This window comes from Eschscholzia californica, unplaced genomic scaffold, assembly GCF_041429995.1.
Source record: "Eschscholzia californica isolate CP2 unplaced genomic scaffold, dmEscCali1.0.p SCAF_5, whole genome shotgun sequence".
NCBI classification, from domain to species: Eukaryota; Viridiplantae; Streptophyta; class Magnoliopsida; order Ranunculales; family Papaveraceae; genus Eschscholzia; species Eschscholzia californica.
In genome coordinates, this window is record NW_028238472.1 from 50306595 (window position 1) to 50324693 (window position 18099).

General features: G+C 36.2%; 2 protein-coding genes across 11 annotated transcripts; one reads left to right on the plus strand and one right to left on the minus strand.

The window, feature by feature from the left end:
• Positions 1 to 1471: 1471 nt before the first annotated feature.
• LOC147540226 (CBL-interacting protein kinase 32-like) lies at positions 1472 to 7347 on the plus strand. 10 transcript variants are annotated; one of them, XM_086640481.1, is made up of 16 exons: positions 1537 to 1843; positions 2098 to 2130; positions 2981 to 3216; positions 3622 to 3684; positions 3788 to 3859; positions 3963 to 4070; positions 4206 to 4286; positions 4712 to 4765; positions 4856 to 4981; positions 5075 to 5164; positions 5289 to 5411; positions 5504 to 5614; positions 6034 to 6147; positions 6281 to 6337; positions 6421 to 6495; positions 6926 to 7347. In XM_086640481.1, exons 3-16 carry the CDS (start codon positions 3046 to 3048, stop codon positions 7001 to 7003), a joined length of 1323 nt encoding a protein of 440 aa, XP_086496607.1. In that variant the 5' UTR covers positions 1537 to 1843; positions 2098 to 2130; positions 2981 to 3045; the 3' UTR covers positions 7004 to 7347. The 10 variants fall into 10 exon arrangements, with proteins under 10 accessions (XP_086496606.1, XP_086496601.1, XP_086496610.1 ...); XM_086640480.1 differs by lacking the exon at positions 2098 to 2130 and having other exon boundaries at positions 1472 to 1843; XM_086640484.1 differs by lacking the exon at positions 2098 to 2130 and having other exon boundaries at positions 1474 to 1651.
• Positions 7348 to 7862: 515 nt separating this feature from the next.
• Positions 7863 to 13473, minus strand: LOC147540227 (CO(2)-response secreted protease-like). The gene is made up of 9 exons (XM_086640474.1): positions 13301 to 13473; positions 12744 to 12838; positions 11325 to 11422; positions 10971 to 11235; positions 9975 to 10485; positions 9608 to 9708; positions 9222 to 9467; positions 9022 to 9136; positions 7863 to 8892 (listed from the first exon to the last, which is right to left on the minus strand). The coding sequence occupies exons 1-9, from the start codon at positions 13394 to 13396 to the stop codon at positions 8140 to 8142; spliced, it is 2280 nt and encodes a 759-aa protein (XP_086496600.1). The 5' UTR covers positions 13397 to 13473; the 3' UTR covers positions 7863 to 8139.
• Between the last annotated feature and the right edge of the window lie 4626 nt (positions 13474 to 18099).

Genomic DNA, 18099 nt, shown 5'->3' on the forward strand with positions numbered 1-18099 from the left:
TTTCTACTAAAACAGAAAAATATTTTAAAAGAGAAAGAAATCTATTGAAATTGGAGAGAGAAATTTGAAAATAAAAAAAGAAATAAATCTGGAAAGTTGGAGAAAAAAATTACAAAATTGATTCAAAGTTGGAAAGAAAAAATAAATCTGGAAAGCTTTGGAAACAAAATAAATAAAAAAATTTGGTTTAAAGTTGACCAGTACACAAAACAATTCTCGGTACACAAGAAAATTTCCAGTACAAAAATGTCTAGTACATAACCAAATTTCCAGTAAACAGACCAATTCCCGGTACACAAGAAAACTTCCCACTACAAAAATGTCTAGTACATAACCTGATTCCCAGTACACAGAACAATTCCCGGTACACAAGACAATTTCCAGAAAACAAGAAAATTTCCCAGTACAAAAATGTCTAGTACATTACCAAATTTCGAGTACACAGACTAATTCCCAGTACACAAGACAATTTCCAGAAAACAAGAACATTTTCCAGTACATAACCAAATTCCCGGTACACAAAATATTTCCTAGTACATAAGAAAATTTCCTTGTGCAAATCAATGAAAAACTACCAAAAAATATATGAAAACAATTACAAAAAAATAATATATGAAAACAACTCAATGAAAAACTATCAAAAATGAGGAAAATTTAATTTTAAAGAGATAAGAAATCAATCTGGAAAAAAGAAAGAAATTTGTTGAGATTGGAGAGAGAAAATTTGTTGAGATTGGAGAGAGAAATATGTGCGAGAGAAAATAAAATATTCCCAAAAAAATAAATCTGAAAAAAAAAAACGAAAATGACAGGTTGGTAAATTTTGTAATGGCAATTCTGTAAATTCGTGGAAAGTACAAGGTTCGATGCCAAGTGCGTCAGACTATTTTTCAAAAAATTTCGTGTTTCCTCGAATTTTCGGTGGCAATGCTGTAATTTTGTGGAAAGTACAAAGTCTGATGGGAGGTGTGTCAGATTGTTTTTCAGAAATTCTCGCGTTTCCTAGAAATTTTTTGATGGCAGTTTTGTAAATTTCGAAAAGAAGAAGGGCATTTCGGAAATTTCATCTCCCAGTCTGACGCATTGAACTTGTTTAGCACATATCAAACGAACCCTTAAGTCATGTTTAGCGCGCGGGAATGACGTGAGAATGAAATGTGATTCTTTGGCTTGTGAGAATATATAAATCACCAACATTCTTATTCCTATATTTACATTCTTATTCCTATACGAACCAAACACCTAATGAGGAATATGTCAGGAATCAAATTCTCATTCCTGATCAACCCAAATATCAAACTACAGTAGTTAGATTCTCAGGAATCACGTTACGGAAATATGATTCCGAAGAATCACATTTTATTGTGGTTTGCTAAAGATGGCCTTAGAATTTTTTGGTGGCTTGAAAGCAAAAAGTCAAGGGTAGAGAGAGAAACCAGAGAAAAAGAGAGAGGAGGACACGTACAGGAACACGTGAGTGACATACTAGTAGTCTCTTTCTCTCACTTAGACCTTCTGCTGCTGCTGCTGCATTTTTGGTGGTGGGTTGGTGTTTTAATGGGATTTGTCCAAAATCACAAACAAACCCAAAATTCAACCACGTCTCAACCCATACCCCCCACTTTCAGAGCTCAAAACAGAAAGTGTAAATGTCTCTTTCTCTTTCCCTCCTTTCTTTATCATCATCAGCTCGACCCAAAGTATCCTCCTTTGTCTCATTACTCTAATATAAACCCATTCTTGTTTTTAAGTCTCCTTCTCTTTGTTTTCAAATACAACAAGCTTCTTGATCTCCTTTCCTATTTTCATTCCTACCCTTTTCTTCATTCTTCAATTTGGAAAGGTTAGATCTTTTTCTTCTTCTTGTTTTGCTTACCCTTTGAGGTTTATTAAGTGGGTTTGGATTTTTTAGCTTGGTACTACTCTTTTAATCTTTCTTTGTAGATTATTCAACTCTTCTATTTTCCACCCTTCTTGTTTCTTTATAGATTCTGCATTATCAACTATCAATCATTAGGCTTTTGTTGGTTTTAAGCTCTGGTTCTAATCTTATCCTGTGTTCAATAATTTTTTGAATCCTATTCTCTTGTTTTCTAGGGCTTAATGTCTTCAAATCCTCATAGGGGTATTGTTGAGAACAGTTCTTTTACATTTTTTTGTAATTAGAAGTTTGAACTACTAAACCATTGGTTACTAAATGTGTTAATATTGCTAAAATGAAGTGTTTGAAGGGCAAATGTGTGTGTTTCTCTTGGTTTAGGAAATATAGTTGAACTTGGGTTTTGGAAAAAAAATTTGGATTTTGATGGGCTTTAGTTGAACTCTTAATCTAGGTTTAGTTGAATTTTTAAGCTTTAGAACTTCTTAGTAGAAATGCTGGATCATAAAATTTTATGCTTTGACTTTTTGAAGGTTAAAATGATCACATCAAAATTAAGCATCTAAGTGGAATATTCTTCTTTATTTTCATAAGTTTTGTGTTTATTGGTGAACTAACCTTATTAGTAAAATCTTGATTACTAAGGCCTCTTAGCTTCTTGGTATCCTCAATTCCTCATAAAAATTTGAGAAAAGAAATTTCGACATGCTAGTTCTTGGTATCTTAATATCTTTCATCCTAAATCATAATCTTATCCTCTACATGTAGGACTATTTTGATATCATAATCCCCCATAGTTCTTGATTTTACAAATTTAGTCTGATCAAGATGAGGGTCTGTGTTAATTATGCTTAAAATTTGATTGTCGTTCGAGTTAATACTTAGGGTCTAAGAGAATTGAATAAATAGAAGACTAGTATGTTAGCTAGATAGGCATGAGTTAGTTTATAACTGTATATTATTTCATCTTGGTCCATCATATCATATCACAATTTTTGTGGGTCAGTCACATTAGTTCGTTCGATACATTAAATGCACCATTATGATACTTGGCATGTAGATTTTATTAAGTAATGTTGTCATCTTCTTGTACTATTTCAGGAGCAAGCTATATCAAAACCTGAAAAAGTTCTTAGCGATTTGGAAGAAATTTCTATGTGAATCGAATGAGTACTTCGAAAACTAAGCGTGTAGTTGGTAAATATGAGCTCGGAAGGACAATCGGAGAAGGTACATTTGCAAAGGTGAAGTTCGCAAGGAATTTGGAGACAGGGGAACCTGTAGCTATCAAAATCCTTGACAGAGAGAAGGTTCTTAAGCATAAGTTGGCTGAACAGGTCCGTTATTTCGAATGCTTTATGATAACCTGATAGTCTCATTTAAGTTATTAATGAATCCTCGGTCATGGGCAACCGATCTGTTCTGAGATCAAGATCTCCCGGCATTACTAACGGTTGACTAGCCAATGTTAAGTAGGCCTTTTCTCTTTTAAATATTTATTTGTATTTGTACGAGGATAAACTGTATTTTACGTGTTATCATGTTTTCTGTTTTACTATGTCATTAACTAATGTAATGACGCTTAATTCTAACCTGATTACTGCCTTTCTGGATAATTGTTCATTTGTATGAAGTTTGCATGTTTTTCGTAGATGGCATATTTTGATTGACTTCTTTACAATGCTTAGGTGTTTTATTTGCGATTTGCTTTACCACACTTACAATTTCAACTTCCTGTCCAGATAAAGAGAGAAATAGCTACATTAAAGCTGATAAAACACCCTTATGTTGTTCGTTTGCATGAGGTACATTTGAAATCCTAATGCTCCATCATTTCCGCTGGGGAACTCTAACCTCATGTATGTCCCTTTTGTCGCCTCCTGCTGAAAGATGGTTCTCTTTGTTCAGGTTATGGGAAGCAAGACAAAGATTTTCATCGTTTTGGAGTTTGTCACTGGGGGAGAACTGTTCGACAAAGTTGTAAGTTGTGACAGCTTCTCCTTATCCGTTGATCTGTTTAAGTTAAGACGCATGGATCATGTCCTTGAATTCGCATATCTTGGTCTGGTTTTTGGTTGTGAAGCTCAACCATGGCAGGATGAGGGAGGATGAGGCAAGGAATTACTTCCAGCAACTTATAAACGCTGTTGATTATTGTCATAGCCGGGGTGTTTATCACAGAGATTTAAAGGTACAGTGTTGCTTTATGTGTCCTCAAACCATATCTCAGAATGTTTACTTTCGGCATTCCAATTGTGTCGGCAGGAAAAAAAAAACATCTTAATTTTGTTTATCTTTTGTTTTTGGTTAATTCCTTGTGGTGCAGCCAGAAAATTTACTGTTGGATGCATGTGGAAACCTCAAAGTTTCAGATTTTGGATTAAGTGCACTATCCCAACAAGTCAAGGTAACATTATGAAGATCAAGAAAGATATGGATGTTATCAAGGAGGCCTCTGATTTTCTTCAAAATTACTTATTCTTGTGTACCGTTCAATTCTGGGCAATCTCTGATTTTGAGCCTGTACTACTATTTTTCTGCTATGGCACACTGATATACATAAATGTAGCAAAACTTGCCAGTAATTGTTGATTAGTTATTGTATAAACTTGTGAGTCTGACTTGTCTAGCTGACCAACTCAGGTTGATTCTGGGTCCATTTGAGTGAGACGGAAAACAAGTCTAAATTAAAAGCCATTGTCTGAAATAACCTTATCCGTATTGTGACACCATGCTGAAGTTCAATCCTAATTATGGTGTCCTATATTTAAAGATTTTGGATTTCCATTGGGAGGCGTTAAAAGTCTGTAACTCTACTTGGTTTTGTGGCAGGATGATGGCTTGCTGTATACTGCTTGTGGAACTCCAAACTATGTTGCTCCAGAGGTTGTGATATTTACTCTATTATATTATATGTTCATTTTCCGTTGAATGAGATTGCTAACTGGACTTTTATTGCACAACTTTGTCGTTTAGGTCCTAAACGACAGAGGTTATGACGGGGCAGCTGCAGACTTGTGGTCGTGCGGTGTCATCTTATTTGTACTACTTGCAGGTTACTTGCCTTTTGATGATTCTAATGTTATGATCCTTTATAAAAAAGTGAGCATTTTATATCCAAATTTAGGGAACTCTTCTTTTTGTGCCAGTCCCTTTCTGTTTATCCGATTATCTTTACTTTTTCTGTACATACAGATTTCAGCTGCTGAGTTTACTTATCCTCCTTGGATCTCTTTAGGAGCCATGAAACTAATAACTCGAATTTTGAATCCCAACCCGGCAGAAGTAAGTATATGGAGTTCTATCCATTTTCTAGCCGAGGCAGCAATTATTTCTTTCAATTTACTGATTGAACTTATTGCTCTCTAATTTATATCACGCGAATGAAAATCTTCATGTTAAATTGCAGCGCGTTACGGTATCTGAAATTTTGAAAGACGAGTGGTTCAAGAAAGGGTTTAAGCGACCCGTGTTTCATGAGAAAGAAGATACTGATTTAGATGACGTGGAAGCTGTTTTTAAGGAGAACGGGGTAAGTAAAATACAAACGACTCTTTAAATCGTTAATCGATAATGGGATTGAGAAGATACTCTTATAAAATAAGTGGCTTTGATACTCTACAGGAACAACAAATGACAAAGAAGAACGAAAAACAACCGACAGCAATGAATGCGTTTGAATTGATTTCCTTGTCGAGGGGTCTCAATCTTGAAAATTTGTTCGATTCTGAACAGGTTTGTGAACTTTATCATGCTTTTCCTTTTGACTACGGGTTGAACAAAACGAAGTAAAACCAGAGCTTTTGTAAACCACGACTGTCCTTTTGGCGCCGCCGCCTAAGGAGATATCACATACTTTGAAACCTAAATTATGAACATTATAACTAAAAAACTGTCAGTCAGAGCTCAGCCCATCGGTCAGCCCCTCGATGGGCTTCAGATGCTTCGGCATCAGATGTGTTACATTTCTATTTACACACATATACGAACTTAAAAATGTTAAATTGGTATAAATAACATCTAGGTGTTGGATCTGAATAATGGGGCTATCCTCCCGACAATTTCATGCAAGTATGGACTAAAGCAGTTCGGTTTTGAATTTCATTATTACGCATGATGTACATGTGATTGCCTAATCTTAACGATTCCGACAGGAAATTAAAAGGGAAACAAGGTTTACATCGAAATGTTCAGCTAATGAAATCATAAGTAAGATTGCTGAAGCTGCCAAACCTCTTGGTTTTGATGTTCACAAGAACAACTACAAGGTACAAAAATATACATAAATCGATCCGTGTTTCACTATAAATTTACTTAATCTGCTCCTCTTTATTTATTTTGGGGTGATAACTTCACATTTTGGGATCTGAATATGAGTTCTTATTTTTCTTTTTACTGTAGATGAGGCTTGAAAACATGAATGTTGGGAGAAAGGGAAAACTTAACATCTCCACAGAGGTATTGACTTGAAATGATATTAAACTAAGATTTGTAAGAAAATGAGAGTTTGATTTCTGATATTGTTTCAATTACTCAATCAGGTATTTCAAATGGCACCTTCCCTTCATATGGTTGAGGTACGGAAAGCGAAAGGTGATACTTTGGAGTTCCTTAAGGTGTGCTTCGTCTTCCTCTTAAATCTTTAACTTCTATATGTTTGTGAGTATCCAACTCAAAATCAGTTTCAGTGAGTCCAGAGGGCCTAGGTATTATTCTCTTGGTTATGGGCCTTCTTGTTGTCCATCTGGGCCTATTGTCACAAACTCCCCTCCATGTGGGTCATTTTTTTAGCAAAACACTTCTTTTTTACTGGGTGACGTGGAGTACGTGTTATTATTGTGCCCATCACGTGTAAACCTATATCTCATATGTTACAAGTTTGTTGACATCCAACGCAAAACTATCCGGCAATGGGTGAAGGGGCCCTAGATATATTATGTTCTCGGTTACGAGTCTTCCTTTTTTTCTGAGATTGACTCTTAGTCGTCCAATCAGAAAATTTAGAAGGAACCGTTAAAAAGTTCTCATTTGCTTGTGGATTTGCAGTTTTATAAGAAGCTCTCGACTCGTCTTAAAGATGTTGTGTGGAAAACCGAAGAAGACACGCAAAATATGAACAAATGAGAAGATATCCAACAACAGTCTTGTATTTGAACAATAGCGGATGAAAACTGTAATGTATCTTGTATTCCTTTTCTTCTCCAGTTTGAGCTAGACAATCATATCTCGGATCGTCGTAATGTTACTATTAGAGTGAAAGCTTATGGTTAGGTTGATTTGCAATAGGGATTCCCTTTTTTGTGATTGTATTTGTTGTTAGATATGAATTTTCTGAAAATGTATGAAACATGAAGTTGATATAATAGTTCTTGGTAGAAATATATAATATTGGTAGTTCTTGATGATGGGAATTTTCTTTTAAACAATGGATATAACTCATTTGTATGCAATAAGTTGTTCTTTTCAGACATTACTTTATGGTGATTGAAACGTATCCCTTGGGTAAACCTACCTATCATGTGACGCCGGGGGGTCGGCTTGGCCGTGGTCTCAAGCTTACTAGGGTGTAATCTGCCTTTTTCACCCTCTCAGGTTATATCTCTCACATTTTCCCAATAGAGTTTTAAATTTCATTTTCGTATTCTCTTAGAGGGTGCTTTAGTGAAGATTCTTCTTCTTCGTCTTCCTTCCTTCACCTAAATTTTTCTCCAAGATTTTTCTCCTCTCTCCTCCACTACTCATAGAACCACCTGAACTTAATGATGCAACGTGACCTCTTTTTTTTTTGAAAAGAGAGAGAGAGGGATACAAGGAAATGCCCCGAAAGGTAACGTGACCTCTTTCTCCTTCATAATTAATCCTTAATTGGTTGCTACTTATATTTTCGACCCAAAGTACTAATAAATCTTATTAGTCTTCTTGTACCTAAATTCGTAAACTTAATGAATTTGTATGAAATGCTAGTTTTTTGAATACTTTAAGGTTAAAATAGATAAGTACTCATTTTTATAACATTTAAAATTAATATAAAAACAAACATCAAGCACTTAGAAGTGATAGAAAGCAAACGACATAACACTTACAATTAACATCACTTAACTAGATACTTAGGGAGATTAACTACATAAGATTTTATTGCAGATAAGAAATCGAAGGGAATCAAAGTGTTCGAAGAGAACAGTTGAGACCAGTTCGAGCATTATTATTATGTAAGTTTTATCATCGGAAACTATTTGACATTATATATGTGTACCATCGGACTATTTGACGTTCACTGCAAACACAGTACGAACAAAATGTATACCATCAGACCAAGTGACTGAACCAAAGTTATATCCCTTTCTTGCATTTCTTCCATCGAAGGAGACCTCGAACGAGGCATTCTTAACTCCTTCGGAAAATAAAAGCTTCCCTGGTAAAACTTGAACCACCAAACCAGGAGGAGAGTCTATTTTCGCAGTATAAGCCGAATTTATAGGCCCAACATTTGTTAATGTCCTCTTGATTGTTCGAACAACTCGAAGATTACTAACGGAAATCGAAGGATAATTAACATCAGAAATGAGATCTTCTGATGATTTTTCGGGGCAACTGAAGTCACGACCAAGCAACTGAGTCAAGGTCTTGGTATCATATCCATAATAACAAAGAAAATTGAGATAATCTGGAAATTCGGTTTCATAAACTAATCCTGGATTAAGAGCTCTAATTGGGCTTATTTCACCAGCACCCATTTCATGTGGACTTGCTGGCCCATCTGCGTTGTTTGAAATGGGGTTCCTTAGGTTATCGAATGTGGTTGTGGTGGTCATAAGGGCTGATTTGATCATAGAAGGAGTCCAAGTTGGTCTTACAGATTTAATAAAAGCAGCTACTCCTGAAACATGAGGGCAAGCCATAGATGTCCCTGACATAAACCCAAACACTGTTTGTTCTCCAATTGCAAAGCCCCCGCCACTATTGGTCGGCGGTACTGAAGCTAATATGTCAACACCTGGAGCTGCTATGTCTGGCTGCATCATTGTGAACAGGGCCGGCCCAAGCGTTTGGTGACCCGAAGCCGAGTTAGAATCTCAACTAAAATACATTTATTTATTGTACATAATAAAGAAGGGTGGATGAAACTCAGAAGTAATAGTAACCTTGAGAATGCTTTCAGTAAGATTTCCAGGACCCCTAGAAGAAAAATAAGCAACGACCGGTGCAGGTTTAAATCTAGGTACATCGACAGATCGAAGAATACTCGCACTCGGATTCCTGCAGGGCTATACAATTAAGCTCCACTATCTCGGAAATGGACTATATATATATAAGTTTGTTTAGAACGGGTAATTGTACTTACCGAGTTGAGTTAATGTACTTAAGGATTTCCGCTCCGACTTGGTTATTAACTTGCGAGAAGGGGAAATCACCAGTTTTAAGAGTACTATAACCTTTAGTAGTCTCATCAATTAAAATTAGACGTTTAGCTTCAGCATAAAATGAAGTTACTAGTTTGGTATATCTCATTTCGCTTGAACCAGTGTTGATGCATACAATTATTTTCCCCATGACCTTTCTTGTGTCTAAAGATCCAGGTTCACAGTTACTGCAACAACATACTTAACCAGATGAGTATCTACTCTAAATACTACGTGTGTGTGTGTGTGTGTGTGTGTGTGTGTGTGTGTGTGTGTGTGTGTGTGTGTGTGTGTGTGTGTGAATATGAAAAGGTTTCTATTTGTGAACCTTGCAGCTACCAAAGTGCTAGAAGAACTAGCAATATCTCTTCCGAATGCTAGTGGATACGTCTCCGTACGGCTAAGATTCAAAAAATTTATGCTATAACCCTGAATAAAAATAAGAAAAACTTTAGTCAAGTATGCATTAGTCGTTTCAGATTAGTTTAGACGGTGCGTTCTTAATTCAGACTTATTTTATGTTGGACTCAAATTGATCAATAAACAACTTTACTCAGTCATTCATATGAGTCAGGTGTACGAGTCTGACTGAAAAGCGACTAGAGTTAATTCAGGTCTCTGATTAGATATCAAATCTACATTTGATATCATCGAAAGAAGGGAAATGAAATTTGAGAGTTCATAGATAGACTTACTTCGAGGAGATCGTCTTGATTTCCAAGAACAATACTTGATTTAAAAGCTCTATCGATGCTCGAAGCAGCAACCGTGAAGATCCATGGAGATGAATTTTCAATAGTGTAAGAAACAGGTCCTTTGTTCCCTCCTGAGGCAATTACCAAAATCCCCTGTTCAATGGCATGCAATGACCCAATGGCTATTGGGTCTATTAGGAAAGGCCTGTCTCTTCCCCCAATTGATATTGAGATTATATGAACTCCATCTTCAATGGCATCCTCAAAGGCTTTTAGCAAGGCTGATCCTGAACAACCATCTTCTGAACAAACTTTGTACATAGCTAGCCTAGAAGAAGGGAAACCACCTCTTGCTAAGCCTCTTCCTAAGCCATAGTAACTAGCACCGGCCACCGGCATACCTCCGGCCGTTGAGGCTGTATGCGTACCGTGACCTGAGCTATCTCTTGGTGAATCATCTACTTTAGGCGAATTCTCCGAAAGATGGTAATATCTTGCACCAATCAATTTCCTACAATGCATGATAAAAACAATGTTAGATGCATTTTGTAAATCTAATACAAGCTCAAGCATATTTTGGCTAGTGTTGTTTAAGCATATACCTGGGTTAGGCCTGTGGGTCCATGGGCCATCCCAACCTCGCTACTAACTAGGTTACGTCAGGCCCGTGACAGAACCAGTTGTATGATATTATACCTGGTTAGTCTGACTCAACTGTTTTGGCCAATTGGGCCAGCCGAACTCTGCGCATAACAAGAAATGGGTCGGGCCGACATGACTTGGCTATTGGTCAGGCTTGGGTCCAGTCAGGGATAGGTTGAGCTACATGACAACCAAATCATACTAGCCTGGCCTGTTTAGGCACGCTAAGCTGGCCTGGCCGCAGCTATATAGGCAAATCTGGCCACGTTAATTCCGCAGACCTGATTGACCCCACTAGTTGTTTGTCCTCGCGTTATTAATTTGAGGCGAATGAGAAAAACGTGTTGCTAATACCTATTACAATCAGATTTTTTGAAATTACGTCCTTCCATACAGACTCCTTTCCAGCTCGATGGTATCTTGTCCATGCCATCGTCCCTAAAACTAGGTGACTCTGGCCAAACCCCAGTGTCTATGACACCAATAATCACGTCGCTTGAACCACTGGAAAGTACTTGCTCTGATTTCATTGCATTATCCATTTCTAGGAAATCCCAAGAACGTGTTGTGTGGAGTTCGAGCATTGGGTCTTCGAAAATAGATAGGATTCCATTCATTTCTGCATTAAGAAAAACTCATGAATTTATCATGATTCTACTCCAGATTTACCACTCATGTGGGAACAACTCATAAAGAGAAATTATGTACCAGATAGTGTAGAAGCTTCTTTTTCTGTGAGCATGGCTGAGAAACCTTTAAAAGAACGATAGTAGATGTGCTTTGGGCACCGTCTATAGCTCTCTTCACTGTGAAAATATAAATAAATAAGTAAAAGATAATCGAACTTAAATATTAAGGCCGCGGCTTTGGGGAATAAAGAAAATTCTCCGGAGAATAAAGACTTTTCTTAAAACTCGTCAAATAAGATTAACTTTTATGTTTCTTTTTGTTGCTAAGGGACTTCTAATTTTAGAAGATGCTATAAAAAAAAAGGCTTCTCCATCTCATCACCTCTCTCTACCACCTCATCTTCACGCCATCTCATCATCTTCTCCGGCGAAGGTCGCCGACCAGCCAATTTTTCGGCCGGCGACCTTCAAACATTAAAAAAAAAATTCTCTCTCCAATTTTTTTTTTCCTTTCCTCTCTCTAGATCTGTTTTAGAGAGAGAGAGAGAGGAGAGAGAAAAAAATTTATTTTAAATTCTTTTTCTTATGTTTGAAGGTATGTATTATGTATTCTCCATAAAAAATTTATTCCCCAGAGAACTTTCAAAAAAATCTGGATTCCTTCGAGAATTTATTCTCCGGAGAATTTTCTTTATTCCCCAAAGCCGCGGCCAATGTTAGTAAGTTGTAAAGGTCCTACGCTATAGGACTAATTCCTCATTGGTTTCAATTATGACACTACGCTATAGGACTAATTCCTCATTGATTTCAATTATGACACATTTGGTGTGGGACGCCATTTTTCTAGCATTCCATGTGTGGATTCTTTTTCATCATCTTAAATTTTTTTAGGAAAAAAAGAGGGGAGGGAAGAGAGAGATGAAAGAGAAGAGAGAGAGAGAGTGGATTAAAAAGAGAAAGTTTAAAAAGGTGGATTAAAGAGTTACGAAAAAAAAAGGTCAGCGCTTTGGGGAAAGCAAAATAGTTTCCGGGGTGTTTTTTGGGGAAAGCAGAAGAAAGAGAGAGAATGGTAGGGAGAGAGAAGATGAGGTGGAGAGAGAGGTGAGGTGGAGGGAGGTGAGGTGAGGTGGTGGGAGGTGAGGTGGAGAGTTTTTTTATTTTGAACCATATTCTCCATAAAATATGTTTTCCCGGAAACTTTTCAAAATTTTGCATATTTCCTTTAAAATTTCACACCCCGGACACTATTTAGCTTTCCCCAAAGTGTTGGGCTAAAAAAAAAAAAGTAGGGGGGGGGGGGGGGGGGGAATAAACCCTAAACTATATCTTTGATAATAGGGTAGTTTTAAAGGGCCCCTTATAAGTGTTATAGAGGCCTCCCACAAGGCAAATTTGGGAGGGAGTTTGTGAAGGAAGGGGGCGCCTATAACACTTATGAGGGGCCCCTATAAAACTCCCCTTCTTTTTATAAGAGTTAGACTTATAGTGAATATATAACCTTGGAATGACAGATGACAATAAAGCCGTATGTTCTACTTTTGCAGCTTCAACATCACTATCTCCATTACTTCTTCCCATATATACAATATAAGACTGAAAAATAAGAGAAAACAGAGAGAAATTAATACAATTAAATACAAACTTCATAGCATAATAAAACAAAAAATTAACGTAAAATAAGAAACAATTCCCGTATTTTTTTTTCTTTTTCATGGGTAGTCGGGGGTCCGATGTGTCCATGGTCACCTAGTACCCGAGACGGACGCTACTCGCCCGGACTTCTAAGTTTAGTCTGAAGGACACTGAGAAATAGCTCTAACCGGCCTTAATGAGGTCCACACATGATAAACCCCGCTCAACAAAAAAGCACATGTCGTGCTCAAGGACTGTTACACGTAAATGGGTGTGTTAAACAAATCTGATAAGAGAAAATAATACTCCATAATATGTTATCTGAGTCCTCTCTCTTCATTGTCAATTCATTTTTAGTTGGATGACTACAAATATAACACCACCGTCACACGCCTCAGCTAGCTAGCTATTCATATGAATTACCTTTGGAGTCTGCAGATTGGTAGCACCTCCATATTGATCTAATGAGAGAAAATATGTAGTAACAAGAAAGCAAATAAGCTGCCTGAACCAAGCCATGAAATTAAGAGAGGCCTCTTTTACTTAGTTTAAGAAGGAAGGAAGTACTTGAACATAAGAGATGGATGGGTTGTGATGAGTTATAATGTCCAAATCTCAATTTATATGAAAATCTACTAAACCTAAAATTAAAAATTTGTCTTAATTATCAGATATTTTTCCTAATTACAGAGACACAAGTCTAAGAGCATCTCCAATGCAAGACTCAAGAAAAACTCTAAAAATCATGTGTGTCAAGTGTGAAAAATGGATCTCTAAATGGTTTCATTCTTATTTGGCTATTTAGAGATACTCTATTTGAAAGCCTTCTCCAATGCAACATTCAAGAGAGACTCTATAAACCTATATTTTATTGTAAAATTTATTGATTTGCTTATGCGGCACTTAGAGATCCTCAAGAGGACACTCTAAGGATCTCTAAAATAACTGCCGCCACCTCATTTTAGAGATCCAAGTTAAGTGTTGCACTGGAGATGGATTTTGAAGAGAAACTCTAAAAAATCTTATGTGGCACTCTAAGATTTAGAGTTTGAGTCTTCTATTGGAGATGCTCTAAGTTAGATGTAAGTGCATTTCAAGTGTGGCTAAAAGCACCCGAAAATTGTTGTTAGCACCCGGATGATGAGATTGACTAAGGTCGATCTCATTTGACCCCAAACTTCTATTGGCATCCGGACACGGATCGACCCGTCTGAAACCTAAGGCAAGGCTTCGTACTCGGATCAGTCCGAGAGGTTTTAGGTTTGTCTAGTCCAAGGCCTTGCTTTGGGATTCGAAGTGGTCTGAGACCAGTCTTTTAGATCAAGATTGGTTTGAGATCGAAATTCTTCACATAATGATTTTATTCTCTTTTTCTCTGTAAAACAAGGTTATTTATCTCTCTAACTCTTCATTGTTGATTGATGCTGGTGAGTTTAGGAACAAAGTTGTTTTCATAATAAAGTGTTGATGATAATTCGAAGAAGAAGAAGAATTCGAAGAAGCAGGAGGAGGAGGAGAGAAAAGAGGGTTGAATTAGGTGCCTACAGAGATCGAGGGCTAACAACAATTTTAACCGGTGCTATTAGCTGATCCCGTGCATTTCTCGTGTAAGAAAATTTTATTTCTTAAGAAAAGTGAAGTAGTCCAAATGGGACCATTAAACTTTGGCAATTTCACTAAGAAACAGTTAGGGGTGTTCGTTGGTTCGGTATCCAGTATTTTGGTGTCATCCGTTACCAAACCAGTCATGGTTTGGTTAGTGCTTTTTCAAACCGTTACCAAACCGCTCAGAGTTTGGTTCGGTTACTAACCAAACCATCATAAGCGGTTTGGATACCACTGGAAACCAAACCATCTATAAAAATAATTTGTTTTCCATGAAAATCGGCAAATCGAATAACTTTCTTCATACATTGACATATAAAATAAAGACAAGACTCCTTAAAAACCAAGAGAAACAATCAAATTAACATAATACATCGAAAAAACATTTGAAACATTAAAGACATGTGCAGGCCACCGATCGAAATATTTTATAGTAGCTAGTAACATTATATTGTAGTAGTGTTGTTGTTTTGTATGGGTAGAACTTGATGAAACATATGTATTTGTATGAAATTATAGAGATATGTAGATACATTTTAGAAAAAATAATGTATATATATATATATATATATTATTAATTTAACTTGACTGGTTCGGTTTGGTTTTAATGGTTCTTAAAAATTACATCCACTTACCGAACCAAGGCAGTTGGTTTATAGAAATCTACAACCGTACCAAACCATTCGGTGTTTGGTTTGGTTTAAAAACCGACTGGACCGGTTTGGATCGGTTTGGTTTGATTGGTTCGGTCTATTTTTGCACACCCCTAGAAACAGTAATAGATTTAAGTGTGTTTTGGCTATAAGTTAGATTCTGTTTTTTATTTTTTGACGATAGACTACGGTGGTGTTGTTTTTTGGCAATAAGCTAGATTTTTTTAAGAGTACAGACCACGGTAGTCGTGGTTTTTTTGGCAATAAGCTAAATTCTCTTTCTTTTTGGAGTATAAGCTACGGTAGTCATTATAATTTGATATATCATTATAATGTCATATACTCATATGCACAATAACGGTTGAATTGGTCAAAAATCCATCTAACTATTTTATTTATACCAAAAAACAATAATCTTAAATTTACATTTTTATGAGATTGAACATGAGACCTCCGTATTGAGGAGTAGATACACTACCAATACCAACTGGACTACCAGTTGTTGACCCAATAAACCAGCTTCTAACCTTGTTAGAGATTTTTTAATTATTTAAAGCACCTAGTTACTCTTTTTTTTTGTTTTTTTGTTGAACTAGCACCTAGTTACTCCATCTCAGTTTTATAAATGTAAATCACTATATCATTTCTTATATACATGTAATTGTTTTATATTCATAAAATAATATGGTCCTTGCAATCATTTTTTTTGTTTTTTTTTCGATATTTTAAGGTTTTTCAATATAGACTAATTTTTATGGCATTATATCGTGAGAAATTATACCAGTGCAGCAATCATAGTGGTTAATTAATCAATAAATTAATTCAATTTTGACCAAAAGTAAAATGACAAAGCTTGTAAAATAAAAGTTCAATTAAGTATAATAATAGTTTTTTATGGCCCCCTACTTTATGACCAACTTCCTTTTTGGCCCCTTATTTTTCATAAATTCAAATTTGACACCTTTTTTTTTTACTGTAAATGTAATAACTACCCTTCCTATTAATATATTTTCAAAATAAAATTAATTAGAAAACATCTCTCTCCACCTCACCTCTCTCTCTCTCTCTCTCCACCTCACCTCTCTCTCTCTCCACCTTCAACAGATCTGAACCAGACCTCCAGCGAAGGAAAACCCCTTCGTCGGAGTGTTTAGAGAGAGATGAGATCATTTTTATTTTTTATGTTTGAAGGCTGCCTGTCGGAAAAATTTTCGATCGACGACCTTCGAAGAGAAAGGTGAGGTGGAGAGAGAGGGAGAGAGAGAGAGGTGGAGAGACATGTGAAGAGGAAAGAGATGTTTGCTAATAAATTTTATTTTGAAAATATACTTATAGGAATAGTTGTTATGACATTTACATAAAAAAAATAGACCAAATTTGAATTTATGAAAAATAGGGAGTAAAAAAAACTTGGTCACAAAATAGGAGGTAAAAATGGGTTTATACCCCATTATCAATTGGAATAGTTGTTATGACTTTTTTTGTTGTTGTTGAAAGCCGACGCATGCTACTTACTTGGATATTATTATACGTTGGAATTGGAGTCAATTTTGACTCGATACGACTCGTCAAACTCAAAAACAGAGTTTGTCAGTTTGTTCATCTCGTCGAAATCATAGATTTAGAGTCAAGGATCACTGGAATCTAACTTCGGATGAAAGAGAAATTCTAGTTTAAAGTTTGGATGAAGTTCGGTTAAGCTAGAGAAGAGACTAAACGGCAAAAGGGGCCATTTGGGTGAAGCGAGCACTTCTTGATCTGGACGACTCGCGTTCAACCCGCAGAAAAAATCAAAATTTGACTGTTGCCTCTTTAATCCTTCGGGATCTAGGTGGGACACCACTAGGATCGTTAGACCCTTTGAAATTCAACTATGGGCTTTCCACCGAGTTGGGCACCTGGTGGGATACGCCTGAAGCTTCGTCTATCTAGTCTATCTGATGTGCATAATTCGGGATGGATCCAAGGACTAGCCGACTCAAATTTTGTCAAAAACTTCATATTAAGTCCTTCACGTGAAAAGATGCGTCCATTGAAACCCAAAAAGTGCATGCGCCTCTTCAATTCCTATATAAAGAACTTAAATCCACTCGAAATATTCATTCGCTTCTCTTCTGAATTCAGTAATTCAAAGTGTCTCTGAAATACAACTTTGAGTTCACAAATAAAGTTATATGTCTGGAGATCGAACAAAGAAGCATCCAAGTGAATTCATAAGCATTTAAGTATCTAGAAGATCAAGTTGCATCAATCAAGGAGCTCGTATTATTTCCCAATGTTCGTCCGCTTCAAGAACTGCGAAACACCATCACGACCCTGAAAGGATAGTCGTTGTATCCCGGAGGAATACACCCTAAATGTTGGGTTGTTACAGGGGTGTAAAATATCTTAAGAAAATAGAATTTATACTCGCCTCGACTACAATATTCTTCTTCCGATCTTTTTTTCTTTCGTCTATCTGATTTTCAAATCAAATAACATTCTGATTATTAGAATCAAGAAGGGTATTGAATTAAAAGTAATAAATCAAAAAACAAAAGGAATACATTTCTTCTTTCCAATCTTTAGTCAATAGTGAGATTTGACTAAAAATCATTTGTTCTTGATAACGGACACTATTGGTTAGAAATACGAAAGATATTTGAATTGTTCTCTTCTTTAGTCTTTCTCTGTTAATTCGGAACTAAATTGCCTTTGGTTTTACTAATAAATCAAAGTAAGAACCAGTTCACTAGTGACTCGGTTAAGTGATTCATTGTGTCAACTCTGTTAAACCGATACATCCAGACCACATAAACAACATTATATTAGGACGTCATTTTTGGAACATGTAACACCGATAAAGTATAGATGTCTTGGATTTGGAAAACATTAATTGGATTGATTTTAGAAAATTCAGAATATTTGGTTTTGATTTGTTATGAACTTTTAAAAATTATGATTTCAATTGTTTTTTATTTTTTC